General features: G+C 40.7%; 1 protein-coding gene across 1 annotated transcript in view; it reads right to left on the bottom strand.

Annotated features, from left to right (window-relative positions):
• Positions 1-1,484: 1,484 nt before the first annotated feature.
• The window catches only part of RAB4A (RAB4A, member RAS oncogene family), a 42,869-nt gene continuing 26,731 nt past the window's right edge, over positions 1,485-17,622 (bottom strand). The window contains exons 4-8 of the mRNA XM_025284477.2: positions 13,545-13,607; positions 12,310-12,464; positions 10,970-11,065; positions 7,489-7,622; positions 1,485-3,187 (exon numbers count right to left, since the gene is read on the bottom strand). Coding sequence (XP_025140262.1) covers positions 7,507-7,622; positions 10,970-11,065; positions 12,310-12,464; positions 13,545-13,607 — 430 coding nt within the window. The 3' untranslated portion in view covers positions 1,485-3,187; positions 7,489-7,506. The remainder of the gene's footprint in view (positions 3,188-7,488; positions 7,623-10,969; positions 11,066-12,309; positions 12,465-13,544; positions 13,608-17,622) is intronic.

Here is a 17,622-nt window from a genome sequence, read left to right as displayed (position 1 = left end):
TAAAGAAGTAAACATAATCAGGAAGCAACCAAGCAACAACTGGGACAAACTTGGACTGTTTTCAATTGATTAATAAAATCACTTTTAACTAGTACAAAAAATTATTTAAAATTTACAGGTGTTTTAAAGACTAACTTTCCCCTCTGAAAAAAAAGCAAAAAATAGGACAAATTTGACAGAAAATAAAGTACCATCTACTGTGTCACAGTATGAAATGCAAATCATTTAGATGACTAATTTTAGCATTTTCTTCATTCTGAATAATATTGATCTGCTAGGAATCAATGTTCTTAAGATTTCAAGAACTCTTACATTTTCAAGAACTCTTATTATTTTTCAATAAAACCATTACAGTATCCCAATTTGTAATGTTTTCATTTTCACTTAGATGCTGGACTGTGAAAAAATAAATTAAAATCTCAAGTCTAAATGGAGTATAGAATTTTCTTCTAGGAAGACTGAGAAAACGCTTTTCTAGAAATGTAAATTAAGGACATCCTGCAAACTTAACAAATTGTGGGAAATGTACACATTTAATAACATTCACTATTAGATATATTTGGTTTTTATCTCTGGTTCCTGACACAAAGCTCCTAAAAGATAAGAATTTCCTGAGTTTTAGGGGTCCCTTTTGAGCACAGTTTATGCCAATGAAATGACTTCAGGGTCAGCCTGGAGAGGTTCAGGGTGCAGCTGGTCACAAGAAAGATCTAAGGAAGTTTTAGCTCCACCCACTGACCTCAGAGAAGGGGTTGCTAGAGATTAAGATCTAGAAAAAATCTTAAACAAGATTTGAGGAGCCTGCTGTTTGGTGAACAGGAAAACAGCCATGAGCCAGGAGGGTGGGGCACCCCAAACTCCATGGGGACAGAGGCTCTTGTGCTCTTGCCCTTCCAGGCCTGGCCCTATGTGTTCTTCATCTGCTGTTCATATGTAGCTTTTGTAATAAACTAGTAATCTCATGGGCTTCCCTGGTGGCTTAGTGGTAAAGATCCATCTGAAATGCAGGAGCCACGGGTTTGATCTCTGGGTTGGGAAGATCCCTTGGAGGAGGGCATGGCAACCCATTCCAGTATTCTTGCCTGAAGAATCCCATGGACAGAGGAGCCTGGTGGGCTACGGTCCATAGGGTCGCAAAGAGTCAGACACGACTGAAGCGACTTAGCACACACCATAATCTCATAAGGAAACTTTCAGTTCTGTGAGCTGCTCTAGGAATTAATTAAACCCAAGGAGTGGGTCATAGGAACCCCAGGTTTAGGGCTGGCTGGGAAAGCACGAGTGACACCCTGGACCTGTGACTGGCGCCTAGAATGTGTTGGTTTGGGTGGTGGTGGGTGTTGACGCAGGCTTTAACTTGTGCGATCTGATGCCATTTCCAGGAAGACAATGTCAGAACAGAACCCATCTGGTGTCAGAAGAATCAGAGGATTGGCTGGTGGTAGGAAACACTTCAGGGACCAAATACCACATCTTCTCTCCTCTTCATTTTTTCCTAAAGGCCTTTATTATGAACCACCAGGGTTTGGTTCTCCAGCAAATTTTATTGGTCAAGGGATGTGGAATTATATGCAATACCTGGGGTTTAAATTAACAGGCTCACTTATAAACCAACATTTATCTTATTTTTTTAAAATTCTGCTTTTGCATAAACTGATGTAGTCAAACAGACATGCTCCTACCCCATGCAAAAAGCTGTTCAAAAATGAGCAGCTTGCAAACCCACTGTTAACAAGACACTGAATCAAACATTCTTCCAGTGAGGTCCAAGAAGCAGATCAGTCTGAGAATTTGCTTCATATTCTGACTTTTCAAAATCAAATATTCAAGATATAAAGAAGCAAAATTAAAATATCTAAAACAGTTACATCCTGATATTTTTATCCAAGTCACTTCCAGAGTTTGTAGTGCTTCTGTGCTCCATTGGTTAAAACAAAACAACAAAAGCAGTAGGCAGCTTCTAACTTAAAGGTAATCAAATTTACCAGTTTGAGCTAAAAGTCACAGTGGAAGAACACATGTAAGGTGAAGAATGCTATTTAAACCTTTCAGTTTTAAATAGTACTGTATTTTAGCTTTAAAGAAAAGTTCTATTATATATTTTTGCATAAACATTTTAAAATATTAGAACAAGTCTTTGTAATACAATATACATTAACGCATGTGAATTAAAAACATGTCAACTTGATAACTGTTGTAAGGCATTTAAGTATTTAGCAAAAGTGTACAGAAATTTCTTAGAGGTGTCCCTTTAATATTAACTTTAGTGGGTGTCCTTAAAATGAACGCAAAACAAAAGACTAAAAAGGAGGCAGTGATGCTCTAATACTGAATCCCAGAAAAAGCACAGTAGCAAAAATGTGTTTTCTAACAGGAAGACCATATGATCAGCAAACTGGGACCAGGTAAACAGCCCTGTTTCCGCTACTGCACTGACCAGTGCTGAGAGTCACATCTGTTGCCTAGGAAGTTTGTTGAAAGGTACCAGCATCCTTAGTGCCTGAAACACATCAGGTGCTCGGCTCTACTTCCTGAACTGAGTTGATGAAGATGCTTTAAAATCAGAGTGCTAGACAGTTCGTGAGAAAATTTCATTTACCATTTTATTTCAGTATGTGAGTAAATTCTAGTATTTCCAATGTGGCTCATGTAACGCCTTGTGGACTGTTGTAAATGGAATTAACTAAGTATTGCATCGGCCATCAATGCCAGAATCTCTGAATATCAGGTCACGACATAACCAACTGTGCAATATAACCAACATAATGATCAGAGCACACCTCACAATGAACAGATTTTAGCTCAGACAATTAAAAAAAAAATAAAGTATCAGACTGCATTGAGTGCAGTGCTCTATCATACCGTACGTCAGACACCATGCTGTGGAGATGCACTGCACGAGCGTATGAACGGTACCCAGCCAGGGTCCAAACCAGGCGAAAGGGCGTGTATGGGACAGAACACTTTTACGTACGTGTATACATTTAATGGTCTCGTCCACTGAACTGGATTTATTATACAGTTTGCTGTGCCACATCTACTAGCTTGTATAATATACCAAATTATTATTATTATTTTTTTTTGCACAAAGATCTACTTCCATATAAAGTAGAAAAAGATGGTGGTTAAAAAAAACCTTCTTCTTCAAGCTTCAATAATTGTGTCCCAAATACCACTGTATGAATACCTAAAAAATATTAAGAACGATTTAGAAATATGCATAATTATAAATGTCCAAACATAGCTTAAAGTCACAAAGGGAACCAGTGAACACTTCCAACTTTTATTTAAGCTTACTTATGCCTATTGCCTGGAAAATCCCAGGGACGGTGAGCCTGGTGGGCTGCTGTCTATGGGGTTGCACAGAGTCAGACACGACTGAAGCGGCTTAGCAGCAGCAGCAGCATGCCTATTAGATAATGTTGACTATACATAAAAAAGAGGAAGCTTTATAAAGTTAAAATATCAATTTGCAAATTTTATAAATAAGCCTTAGCTAGAGGCACATTCTATTAGACTTCAACTAACCCAAGAAAGACTCGTCACTGACATGAAGGCAGGAGAGTCTCTAACCCAATCATTGCCATCAACTTTCCTTTCTTTCTGAGCAAGAGCATAAGGATTTCCTACAAATTATTTCAAGCAGAATATCTAATTTTTTTTTAATAGGGAAGGTTTATGCTAGCATTTTGTTCCATATTTTCCCTGTTTGTTCTATGTCCTTTTTCCTTCTTTTACTGTCTCCTTTCAGATTATTTAGAGTAATTATATGGTTATTCCATTTTAATTCCCATATTGATTTAAATTTGCCAACACCCTTTGTTGTGTTGTTTCAGTGGTTGCGTTAGGTTTTTTCTTAAGATTTAATTTTTTTTAGTGCAGTTTTAGGTTCCCAGTAAAACTGAGGAGGAAACAATTGTATATAGTTCCCAAACACCCCCGACCCTCACACATATACAGCCTCCTCCATTATCAACATCCCGCCAGCTGGTACATTGTTACAGGTGATGAACCTACAGACACATAATAATCACCCAAAACCCATAGTTAAACCACAGTTCACTCTTGTAGATTCTATGGGTTTGGACAAATACACGAAGACATATATTCATCCCTCTCATCTCCAATCTTTTCACTGTCTCCATAGTTTTGCCTTTTTCAGAATGTCACATAGTTGCAATCAGGTAGCATGTACCCTGGCTGGCTTCTTTTACTTAGTTATATGCGTTGAAGGTTCTTCTTTTATTTAGTTATATGCATTGAAGTTATATGCTAAGTCTTTTCATGGCTTGATAGCTCATTCCTTTTCAGTGCTGAATGATATTCCATGGTCTGGATGGACCATGGTTAACCCATGTGCCTTCTGAAGTACATCCGATTTGTTTGCAAGTTTTGGCAATTATGAACAATGCTGCTATAAGCATCCATGTGAGGGTATTTGTGTGGACATGAGTTTTCAAATACTTTGTGTAAATACCAAGCAGTGAGACTGCTGGATTATATAGTAAGAATATGCTTAGTTTTATAAGAAAATGTCAAACTGTCTTCCAAAGTAGCTGCACCATTTTGTACTCTTACCAGCAATGCAAGAGAATTTCTATTGCTCTCCATCCTCACCAGCATTTGCTGCTGTCACTGTCTTAGATTTTGGCCATTCTAATAGGCTTGTAGTCACAGCTCATTTATGAAGTATCTTTTCCTGTACTTACTGCCATCTGGATACCTTCCTTGGCAAGGTATCTGTTAAGAACTCCAGTGTTCTTGGCTGGAGAATCCCAGGGACGGGGGAGCCTGGTGGGATGCCGTCTATGGGGTCGCACAGAGTCGGACACGACTAAAGTGACTTAGCAGTAGCAGCAGCAGTGGCAGCTCGTTTATGAAGTATCTTTTCCTGTACTTACTGCCATCAGGATACCTTCCTTGGCAAGGTATCTGTTAAAGTCTTTGGTCCATTTTTAAATCGGGTTTGTTTTCTTTCTTACTGTTGAGTTTTAAGAATTCTTTGTATATTTACAGTAACAATTATCAGATATGTCTTTTGTAAACATTTTCTCCTGGTGTGTAGCTTGTCTACTAATTCTGTTGACACTGTCTTTTGTAGATAAGTTTTTCCTTTTCATGAAGTTCAGCTTACCAATTATTTCTTTCATGGATTGTATCTTTAGTGTTGTATCTAAAAAATCATCAAAATACTCAAGGACATCTACATTTTCTCTCATTTTATGTTCTACGAGTTTTATGATTTTGCATTTTACTTTAGATCTATGACTCATTTTGAGCTAGTTTTTGTAAAGGGTGTAAGGTCTGATGTCTAGATTCATTTTTTGCATATGGCTGGCCAATTGTTTCAGGTCCATTTGTTGAAAAGACTATTTCTGCTTCACCGTATTGCCTTTGCTCCTTTGTCAAACATCAGGGTCTGGGTCTGTTTCTGGGCTCTCTGCTCTGTCCCACTGATCTCTTGTTCCCCAATACCATACTGTCTTGACTACAATAGCTCTACAGTGCTTTGAAGTTGGGTACTGACAGTCCTTCAGTTTTGTTCTTCTCGCTCAGTACTGTGTTGGCTATTCGGGGTCTTTTGTCTTTTCTCCACATGAACTTTAGAATCAGTTTGGTTTTCCTCATACAGATGTTGTTAAGAGTTCTGCCTAAGTATTTCCTTTTTGGGGAAACTAACGTAAATGGTATTGTGTTTTTCAATTCAGATTGCACTTGTTCATTGCTGGGATACAGAAAAGTGACAGACTTTTGTATATTAACCTCATATCTTGCAACTGTGCTATTAATATATAATCACTTATATGGGAGTTTGTGGATTCTTTCGGATTTTCTACATAATCATGTCATCTGCCAGCAAAGTTAGTTAATTTCTTCCTTCCCAATCTGTATACCTTTTATTTCCTTTTCGTACTGCATCAGCTAGGACTTCTGGTTTGATGCTAAAAAGGAGTGCTGACAGGGCACAATCTTGCCTTGTACCTGATATTGATAGGAAAGCTTCAACTTTCTCACCATTAGGTCTGATTTTAGCAGTAGGTTTTGGTAGACTTTACTAAGTTGAGTTGATTCCCCACTATTCCTAGTTTACTGAGAGTTCTCATTGCAAAAGGATATTGGAACTTGTCAACTGATTTTTCTACATCTCTTGATGAAATCATGTGATTTTTGTTCCCTGTTGATGTGATGATTACATTAATTGATTTTGGAATGTTAAACCAGTCTTGTATATCTGGGATAAATCCCACTTGGAAGTATGTAATTCTTTTTATACATTGCTGGATTCAATCTACTATTGTGTTGAGAATTTCTGTGTTTACAGAATCTATGTTTACAGGAGATACTAGTTTGTAGTTTTCTTTTCTTGTAATGTCTCTGTCTGGCTTTGGGATTGAGATAACACTGGCCTCATAGAATGCGTTATGAAGTGTTCTGTCTGCTTTTGTTCTGTGAACAAGACTGCAGAGACCTGGCATAATCTCTTCTTTAAATGTTTGGAAGAAGTCACCAGTGGAGCCTCCTGGGCCTGGTACGTTCTGTTTTGGAAGGTGACTAGTTATTGGTTCAAGCTCTTTAAAACAGATATAGGCCTTATTCACATTATGTTTCTTTTTGTGTGAGTTTTGGCAAATTCTGTCTTTGACAGAATTGGTTTATTTCGTCTATGTTATCAAATTTTTGGGCACGGAGTTGTTCATAGTGTTCCTTTATTATCCTTTCAATGTCCATAGAATCTGTAGTGATGTCCCTGCTTTCATTTCTGATATTAGTAGTTTATATTGGGTTTTTGGTTTTTTTTTTGGCCTGGCTAGTCATTGACTTTACTGTATTTTTTCCAAGGAACCAACTTTGGTTTCACTAATTTTTTTCTATTGATTTCCTGATCTAATTTTTATTATTTCTTTTCTTCTTTCTACTTTGGATTTCATTTGTTCTTCTTTTTCTAGTTTTTTATGGAGGACACATATGATTATATTTAGATCTTTCTTCTTTTCTAATACATGCCTGCAATGCTACAAATTTTACTCTAAGTACTATTTGTGTTGAATCTCCCCCAAATTTTGATAAGTTGTGTTTTTTTTCATTTAGTTCAAAATACTATTAAATTTCTCTTGAGACTTCTTTGACCCGCTTATTATCTAGAAGTATCCTGCTTAATACTCACATTTCTGGATTTCCAAGTTATCTTCCAACTACAGATTTCTAGTTTTATTCCACTGTGCTCTGAGAGAAGACACGGAATGACTTCTGTTCTTTTAAATGTCTTCAGGTGTGTTTTATGGCCTAGGATGTGGTCTGTTTTGATGAGTGTTCCATGTGAGCTTGAGAAGAATGTGTATTCCACTGCTGAGAATAAACTTTTAGTTATGCAATCACCTCTCCTTTTCATAATGCACCTTCAAAAAGCAACGACAACCTGTGTGGGGCTCTGGGTGGGAAAGAGGACAAGTCTGAGGGCGACAGGACTGCTGCAATGTGGGCACCTACCTGCGCGCCTGAGCTGCCTCAGCAGCCACACTCCTGCGCGCTCGGGGCCTGGGCACGGCGCGGGGACCGCAGCTGTCTCAAGGCCGCATCTCCGTACTGGATACCTGAGCCCATTCTTTCTGGGTCCAGCTCACCTGAGGATCAAGTAAATCTTTAGAAAAAGTTTTTATGTTTCTGTGATCCCCAAAATATATTAAGGGAAAACAGCAAAGTGCAGAACACTGTATATATAAAACATTATTTTGAATAAAAAGGAAAAATACACACATATTTGCTTACATGGGCATAAAAATATCTTTGGATGGGTACATAAACTGGTAATTGTGGCTGACTTCAAGAAAGAGCTCTAGACGCTAGGTGATAGGAGATGGGGGAAATAGAGGGTGACTTTCATTGTATCCTCTTTACTTGAATCTGGAATTATGTGAATATATTATGTATACAAAAAGCATTGAAATGAAACCACAAAGACACCCTTCTTCACTATGAGACTGGTAAAGACCCAAACATGATAATACACCCTGTGGACATGGCTTTAGTGAGATAAAACACCTTCATTCGTACTAGTGGGATGATAAACTGCCTCAAGCTTGAAAGGAGGAATCTGACAGCCTCTACATAAATTCCAAATGCCTATGTTCTTTGACCCAACAACTCCATTTCTGGGAATTTATCTTACATATACACTCACACACACGTGAAATGATATACAAAAGGTTATTTACTGCAACGTTGTTTTTAACATCTGGCAACAACTCAAATGTCCAAAGCAGACTGGTTAGATAAATTATGTCAATATACAAAATTGAATATTACACATACACACTATGCATGTATACATACATTAGCACAATGTGTATGTGGAAGTCTCTAATATTGATTTGTAATGATTGGTAGGTACAGTAAGTGCAGAATGTATAGTATGCTAACTTTTCTGTATAAAGTGGTAGAGAAAATAAAGGTTTTTAAACCATATGAATATTCTGCCTATTTAGAAGATTACAATGAAAAAGTACTGCTGAAGAATTCTAACACATCTGTATATTTTTTTCACTTGATGTAATTATGATTTTGATGATTTTAGGAGAAAAAGATCTTGAAAGCTTTATGTGTGTTAACTTATATGCACTGTCTTCATGGGTGGATACCAAAGGGGGAAGGTAATCTAAATAAGTTGAGCCTGATTGTACTCAACACAATGTCAATTTTAATGTTAACTACTTATGCTATAGACTCTTTAAAAAAATAACAGTACTGTACCAAGTTGAGTAACAATTTTGTTGCTATGTTCAGACCAAAAGCCCACAGAGGGATGGAGCACCCCTCTTTCTGCTGAGACCAGAGGTCTGGGCCCCAACACTCTCCCACCACCTTCCCTGCCCTACCCTCTCTGTCAGTTCCCCTCTCACCTTCTCTCCTTTACCTTCCTCTCTCTTCTCCCTCAGCATTTACAGGTGCTAAGACTTCTTCCATTCCTGAAACCTCTCATGTTAAATTAACCTTCTGCCTCCTCCTCCAGGGAGGCACCCAGGCTCTGCTTCCTCATGTCCTCTGTGCTCAGTTGCTCCATCTCCTCCCTGAATCATTCTGCTGGTAAAGATGACTAGTGACTTCCTCTTGCCCACCCCAGGGATACTTTTCAGCTCCAGTCTTAGCTTACAAGACTTTTCTCCCATGTATTTGATAATGAACAACCTTTTGGCTGAATGAGGGCAGAAGTGACACTCATGTTCCTGGGTATCTTCCTGTATCTCTGACCTTTCCCCTCCTTCTCTCATCCTTCAGTCTCCAAGGCTTTGTTCTGGGCCACTGCTCTTCCCATTCTTCACTGCTCTCTGGGGGAATCACATTCCTTCCCCAGGTGCACCTACTCCTATAGACCGACGGCTCCCAAGTGGGTTCTTCCCACAGGTTCCTGGATGACACCCTGTGCCTGTTCCAGTGATGCCACCCAGGGAACATTTCAAAACACAACCATCCTGATTCGCGTGAATTGGCTTCTCCTCTGGTTCTGCCATCTCATCACTGAGCTACCCAGCTGTGACATGGAGTTACCTGTGGCTCCTCCCCTCTTCTGATCCCTGCTCTTCCAATACCCCACAAAGTCAAAAGGCCCTGCCCTGCTATTTAGCATCTGAGTCAGGATGCCACTGCCAACATGTTTCTTAGATTCATCTATGTCTCTTCCTCTCTGCTTCCACATCCTTGTTACAGGTTTAATCAGGCATCTTTTCTTGAATTACTCAAACATGCCTCAGTTGGTATCCTGGCCATCAGTCCTGGGCTTCCTTTGGTCTGTCACTGATGTGAATGCCTACACACACAATGTGTCTCCAGCCACAACCTGACCATATCACTCTCTGCCTCCCACCCTCAAATGGCTTCTCAGCCCTACGGCAGTGGTCCTCTATCTTGGACGAACATGAGAATCACATGGGACAGTTTTTTAAAATGATGATGCTGAGATTTTAACTCAACATCTCCAGAGGTGGGGCCTAGAATTAAAAGTTGTATGTATCCCAGGCGACTCTTGCGTCCAGCCAAGGTGGAGACTCAGTCACCCATGGAGCAAAGTTCGAGCCTGGGTGAAGATCACTGGCCTGGCTGCTGCCTCTCCTCAGTCTTCTCTCCTGCCATTCTCCACTGTGGTCTTTCTCTTCTAGTAACTGCAACTTTCCCCCAAATCTCCATTCATGCTGCCCCTCTGATGGCCTACCCTCCTTCCCGGTTCCTCCTCCTCACACTTTGAAAGCCTGAGTTCAGTCACTGTTTCTTCCTAGAAGCTCTTCCTGATATCACCTCCTAAACAAGCAGGCTCTTCTTGTGTGGCCCCAAGATCCGGTGTACTTCTCAGTTACTGTAGTCACCACACTGTGTTATAATTATATTTTGAGTGTTTCCCTTGAAAAACAGTTTCTTGAGGGCAAGGGTTGGGATTAATTTATTTTTGTATCCTAGCACCTGTAAAGAATAGGCATTCAGTTAAATGAATCAATTAAAAATGTAATGCCCACATGTGATTTTGGTGATATTTACACAAAAATTAACTCTAATAAATGATTACATATTATTTTGTCAGCTGCCTATAGTAGGGTTGTTTTAAACTTATTTTTACTGAAGCAACAAGTAGAACAATAATGAGACAGGTTATTACTGTGACAAGCTCAGTTAGCTTTGGAAACAAATTTTCCACGATGCCTGATCTGTAACCAGCAGCATTAATCGAAGTGCCCATAACTCATTTCCCGTCACACAGCTGCTTCCCTGCCACCACACAGCTGAAGAAGTTCCTGTGAAGGAGGCCTGGGCTTCCACCTCCAGTGCAGACAAGACCTTCAAACCCCTAAGAGGCCACTGCAGGTCGGCAGGTAGAGAGAGGAAACTGCATGACCAAATCACTCCTGGAAATACTGAAAAGCGACACTACTGAGCTAGAGAGGAGAATGTGCTAAAGGAAAGTTTATTAATGGGAAGTTCTTACCTGATTCAATTTTGTTAAGTATTTTTCTTGCACACTGTACAAAGGCCTCTTCCACGTTCTCCCCTGTTAGTGCACTTGTTTCCAGAAACATCAGCTCTAAAATCAACATCAGACAAAACATGAAGCCATATTTAGAAAATAATCACAATTATTCAACTCATAACTACGTGCTTAATATATTATTCTCTTAGCAGACAAAATAGAATTTTGTCCTTTTAACCAGGTATTTCTGCAAATATAAAATCAATAAATGTCAATACATATATATTTTTTAAGTCTTAAAAGAATCCCAACTTTTTCTGAAAAGTAACTAGCAGTGTGTGCTAGCACTTAGTGTGTTGAAGAAGAAACTAAGCAAGCAGGATGCTGGTAGGGAAGCAGGCTGGCTGAAGGCACCCAGCTGCTGACATGAGACAAGCAGCAACTTCCGTTCCAACGGGCTTCAGGTCACCACAGATACAGCCTGCAAGTGCTGGCATCTGGGGGCCACATGGCGTGTGGTCCCTGACAGTGAGAGATCTTATACGAACAAGCCCTCCGCTTTCCACCGGGCAGTCACTCACCCAGGGAAACGCCTCTCTCCTTGCTTTTGTGAGCAAACCACAACCTCTCCAGACACTTGTTTCCTTATTAGTAAAAATGAGTGCATGTAAATGATAGAGAAATTCCTTTTGAACATCTAAGCTTACATATTTCTAAACAGCTTCTTTACAAACTCATAACGGCTTATGTTTTTATTGCATGCTTATTTTCTTAGCAGAAAACCTGTTTGTCCCATTGAAAGTTGCTATTACGTATTTTATTTCCTGACTGGTTCTAAAAATTAAAGTTATTTTAAAATGTCTGAATTCTCGTCATTCTGCTGTCTATAAGGAATCATTCATTTTATGTGTCATCCTTATGTATTCTAAATAAAAATTCAGCAAGTTTCAAAGGCATCTTTAGCCAAATGACTTAAATTTAATGTAAGCAAAATAAAGCCAGTAAGTCCAGTATCTCATCTACTGCTTCACTTTCTATTTAGATCTAATATTTCACCAACTTAGCTTCAAATTACATTTTAAAAATGATAATTTCATCGGATTAGGGCCTTTAAAAATTGTTATAGTTTTCACTTCAAACCAAGAGCTGTGATATTAAAGATCCTAAACTGAAACACCATCACAAAATGCAAAGAGATTAGCTTTTATCATCATAGCAACCTCTGCAGGCACAATGCAACAGGGTGAAAATATGCTAAATGTCTAAATGTCTAATAAAAACAAGAGGAGGTTCCACACTCCCCAAATACAGCTTCATCTTAAACCTCCAGAAGCTGTGACAGGTGAAAGGCCACTTGCCATTTTCCTGAGCAAATCGGGAGGCCTCCAGGAAAGTGACTTCCCGATCGGTGTCCAAGTCCTTCTTGTTCCCGCAGAGGATGATGACGATGTTCTGGCTCGCGAGCATTCGGGCATCTGTTAACCAATTAGTAAGCGCATTGTAGGTTTCTCGGCTGCGTAATATAAGATTGTGAGAACAGTACATGTATTTTATAAAGCTAGCAACTCTTTCCAGTCACTCACACCACTCACACCGCCTCTACACACGCAGGGCAGTGCCCACATCCTTCAAAGCACTCAGAGGACCTGGGCGCCCCAAGAGCATACCACATGCTAAGGGTGTGTTCCACCTTGTTTCCAGGGAGATGCCACAGTGAGTCAGACAGCTTGCCACCTGTTGTTTCCCCAAGCAGGGTGCAGTATTTACTGGGGTCTTGGTTCACACAAAATGCGAGCAAGACCTAAGGCTAACTGCTGTCACTCGACGAATCCATGCAATATCATGGTCCTTTGTTTCACAGGAATTTATCACACTGATTCTCTGTGACACACTCTTATCATCTCCCATTTACATGAGAAACCTGAGGCCCAGAGAGACTAGTTAAGTTGCCCAAAGTCACACACGCAGAGCCAGGACTTGACCAGGTCTGTCTGCCTCCAAGACTGTGTTCAGCTCTTATCTATCTAAGGGCAAAATCCTCATATGTTCTAAGGACCGACCAAGGAACTGAATTTTGAATTAAATTTAATTGTGACACCAAGGTGACAGCTACATGCAGGACAGTGCACTCGGATCCTTAAGATGGGCCAAGAGCTTTATAGGAACCAATTTAACCACCCAACAGCCTCACGAGTATTATGTGGTCATCATGACTCAGTGGAACAGACAAGGAAACTAAAGTCCAGAGGGCTCACACTGCTTTGGGACAGGAACCAGGATTTGAACCCAGGCCATTGCAGCATAGAGCCTGTGCTTGATGGAGGACAATTACTAACAATTTACCACGTTCAAAGCTTCAAGCTGTGAACCTTAAGGAAACACAATGACACTGGAGATACTTTATCTATCTGAAACTTGGGAACATGTTTCACATGGTAAAGGGGTGAAAGGGGCTACTCTGAAAACCTGCAAGACCCTCAGGGAAAGGGCAGAGTGTCTTGCTGAGTCCCACCTCTGCTGTCTGCTGACACACCAGCGGCCTATGGGGAGGTGCAGACCCCAGGGAGCATAGGCTGAGTAGGGGTGTTATTACCTGGTGATGTCGTAGACAAGCAGTGCCCCCGCTGCACCTCTGTAGTAGCTTCTTGTCACAGACCTGGAAGAGTTACAGGCTTTTACTTTCACGGGAGCAGAGCCCTTGCTCATGAGCAGCAGCCTCCCATGCAAACACCCATTTTTTGCCTTGACAACTCCAATACAATGACAGATACCGCTCTAAAGAGAAATGATACAAAGACATTTGAAAGCAGACACGAAGGGCTGTTCTGTCCAAAACAGTATCACAGTATTGATAAGGAGGTGAGGCCATGAGGCTGGGGACGAGTGTGCCCCTCATGGAGTGGGGGAGGCCCCAGCAGAACTGAGGGGACCTTTGAGAACATGTAGGGGAAAGACAGGAAAGCGGCAGCAAGACTACAGCGCACGAGGCCCTCAGTGGCTCCTCTGCTTGCGTGGGGTCCATGTCTTCCAGGGCACGGGCCATCGCATGCTCTGCCCCAGGCCCGGTGGTGCAGCTTGTGCTCCCTCCCTCCTGGGGGCACACCAGTCTGAACTGAGTGCCCACCCAGGTACATCACGTCCATTCTCACAACCTCTGGGAGTTTTCCTTCAGTAAACACTTGCCTGAATCATGACTCTTTCCTTGTTAATTAGATTTTCCCAGGGGCAGAATAAAATGTGCTTGGCACCTCCTGTCTTGAATAAGCATGGTGCAGGCAGCAGGATGCTCCTGCTACTGTTCCAAAGGGGATTCTTTTGCACCCAGACTTCTCGGTAACTGCTTCACCAGTGCCTCTTCCTCCTCCTCCTCCATGACACAGCCCGTCTGGGCCACACAGCTCCACGGACAGATGACCCAGTGCCGCCTGCCCTTCCCCTCTGCTCTTCCCCTCTGCCTTGACCCCCTGCCTCCTCCCTCTGCTCTACAGCCCACTCTGTGTTGTATCACTAGAGACACTCTGATTTCACTCTCATACTTAATGGAGAGTGTGGCTGAGTGTACAATTTTAGGTTGGAAAAAAATGTTTATGATGAGTTTTGAAGTCAAGGTTGTAATTATCCTCCAGCTTTCAACTGCTGCTGCTGAAAAGCCCAGTGCAATGGTCATAGTGATCCTTGAGATGTGCCTGCTTTTCCCTTTTAGAATCTCTGGTATCTCCAGCCCACCCCTGGCGTTCTGAGATTTCACATGGCAGACCCTGGCCTCATCTGTGTTTGGTGTAAGATGGAATTTTATAGACTCATTTCCTTTAGTGGAAAATCTTCAATTGTTGCTTTTATTCTTTCCTCTTCTCCTCTGCCTTTAGGAAGGCGTTACTGGTCAGGTCTTGGCCTTCCTGGACTAACTCTGGATGATTCTCTATATTGTCTCTTCTCTTTCTCACCTTGGGTTTATTGTTTAACTTTCTGGAAGAGTATTACTTTATTTAATACATTATTTTAATTTCTCTTTTATTTCCTTGATGCAACCTTTACTTGTGAGGACATAGTAGTTTTTACTTTTTGTCTATTCCCTGAGAGTTCTTACTTATTTTGGGCTCTTTCTTTTATTTTAGAAGCTTTCTTCACATGTCTGGTGATCCACGTATCATTTATATCGAGCAAGGAATACAAAGTGTAAAAGATGCTCTTTATGTGTGGGACTGGGGGGCTCCACTGTGAGATGGCTGGACAGAGATCGGGCTATTTCATTGGGGAAACCAAAATGTTAGTACCTTTAAGCCTTTTCCTTGTGGCTATTTTTCTGTGGAGAAGAATCATTTCCTCTGCCTGAGACATACACACCTGGCTGTCAGTAACTAAGGAGGATGTGGGGGAAGAGATAAGGGTCAGCAGCTTTCAATTAACTTCCATCTTTCTAGTCCTTGCTTCACTTACCCCTGCCCTCTAATGGACCCCTACTTTTAGTTTTTTCAGGAATCTCCACACTACTCTCCTTAGTGTTTGCACCAACTTACATTCCGGCCAGCAGCGTAGGAGGGTTCTTTCCTTTCCACACCTTCCTCAGCATTTACTGTTTGTAGATTTTTTGTGATGGCCATTCTGACAAGTGTGAGGTGATATCTCACTGTAGTTTTGATTTGCATTTCTCTAATAGTTAGCAATGTTGAACATTTTTTCATGTGCCTATTGGTCCTCTGTATGTCTTCTTTGGAGAAATGCCTATTTAGGTTTTCTCCCCATTTTTTTGATCGGGTTTTTTAAATACTGAACTGTACGAGTTTGTGTATTTTGGAATTTAGTAACCCCTTGTCTGTCATATCATCTGCAAGTATTTTCTCCCAGTCTGTAGGTTGTCTTTTTGCTTTGTTTATGGTTCACTTTGCTGTGGAAAAGCTTTTAAGTTTAATTAGGTCCCATTTTTAAAATTTTTGCTTTTATTTCCATTATTTTAGGAGATGGATCCAAAAAAATATTGCTGTGACTTATGTCAGAGAGTGTTCTACCTCTGTTTTCCTGTAGAAGTTTTAGAGTATCTGGTCTCACATTTAGGTCTTTAATCCATTTTATTTTTGTGTACAGTGTTAGAGAATGTTTTAATTTCATTCTTTTACATGAAGCTGTCCCCTTTTCCCAGCACCACTTATTGATGAGACTGTCTTTTTGCTGTTGTATATTCTTGCCATCTTTGTGGAAGATTAATTGTGTGGATTTATTCCTAGGTTCTCTGTTCTGTTCTATTGATCCATATGTCTGTTTTGGTGCAATACCACGCTGCTTTGATTACTGTAGCTTTGTATTCTTGCTTGAAGTCTAGTTATGATACTTTTTGAAGCAAACAATTATTAAGCATTTAAAATACTATACCTGACTTTTTAAGTGAAATGCTGGCACTGGGATTGAATTTTATTTAACTGAATTTTGAAATTGTGAATATCTTTTGTTTGACTTTGTGTACTAACTCAAAAAACACAACCAGAATATTAATCTAGTTTCCTGCGTTAGCAGTTATTATCTGTTGTTTAGTGTTTAAGTTGTGTCTGATTATTTTGTGACCCCATGAATTGTAGCCTGCCAGGCTCCTTTGTCTATGGGGTTTTTCCAGGCAAGAATACTGGAGTGGGTTGCCATTTCCTTCTCCAGGGGATCTTCCCTACCCAGGGATTGAACCCACACCTCCTGCAGGGGGATCGTTTACCACTGACCCCACTTCAGTAGTTATGGAATATCAAACATGGAACTTATCTGCAGTGATCTGGCAGTTATTATTCCAAATTTTGACTATGACTTGAGTGTAACAAAAGTGCTAAGGAGAGAATATTTTGTGGACTGTTTTCAGTTCAGTTCAGTTGCTCAGTCATGTCTGACTCTTTGCAACCCTGTGAATCATAGCATGCCAGGCCTCCCTGTCCATCACCAACTCCAGGAGTTTACCCAAACTCATGTCCATCGAGTCAGTGATGCCATCCAGCCATCTCATCCTCTCTCGTCCCCTTCTCCTCCTGCCCCCAATCCCTCCCAGCATCAGAGTCTTTTCCAATGAGTCAACTCTTCACATAAGGTGGCCAAAGTATTGGAGTTTCAGCTTTGGCATCAGTCCCTCCAATGAATGCCCAGGACTGATCTCCTTCAGAATGGACTGGTTGGATCTCCTTGCAGTCCAAGAGACTCTCAAGAGTCTTCTCCAACACCACAGTTCAAAAGCATCAATTCTTCAGTGCTCAGCCTTCTTCACAGTCCAACTTTCACATCCATACATGACCACTGGAAAAACCCATAGACTTGACTAGACGGACCTTTGTTGGCAAAGTAATGTCTCTGCTTTTGAATATGCTATCTAGGTTGGTCATAACTTTCCTTCCAAGGAGTAAGCGTCTTTTAATTTCATGGCTGCAATCACCATCTGCAGTGATTTTGAAGCCCCCCAAAAATAAATTCTGACACTGTTTTCCCATCTATTTCCCATGAAGTGATGGAACCAGATGCCATGATCTTAGTTTTCTGAATGTTGAGCTTTAAGCCAACTTTTTCACTCTCCTCTTTCACTTTCATCAAGAGGCTTCTTAGTTCCTCTTCACTTTCTGCCATAAGGGTGGTGTCATCTGCATATCTGAGGTTATTGATATTTCTCCTGGCAATCTTGATTCCAGCTTGTGCTTCTTCCAGCCCAG

The sequence above is a fragment of the Bubalus bubalis genome, chromosome 4, assembly GCF_019923935.1.
Source record: "Bubalus bubalis isolate 160015118507 breed Murrah chromosome 4, NDDB_SH_1, whole genome shotgun sequence".
NCBI lineage: Eukaryota > Metazoa > Chordata > Mammalia > Artiodactyla > Bovidae > Bubalus > Bubalus bubalis.
This window is presented reverse-complemented; position numbering and strand designations above follow the sequence as displayed.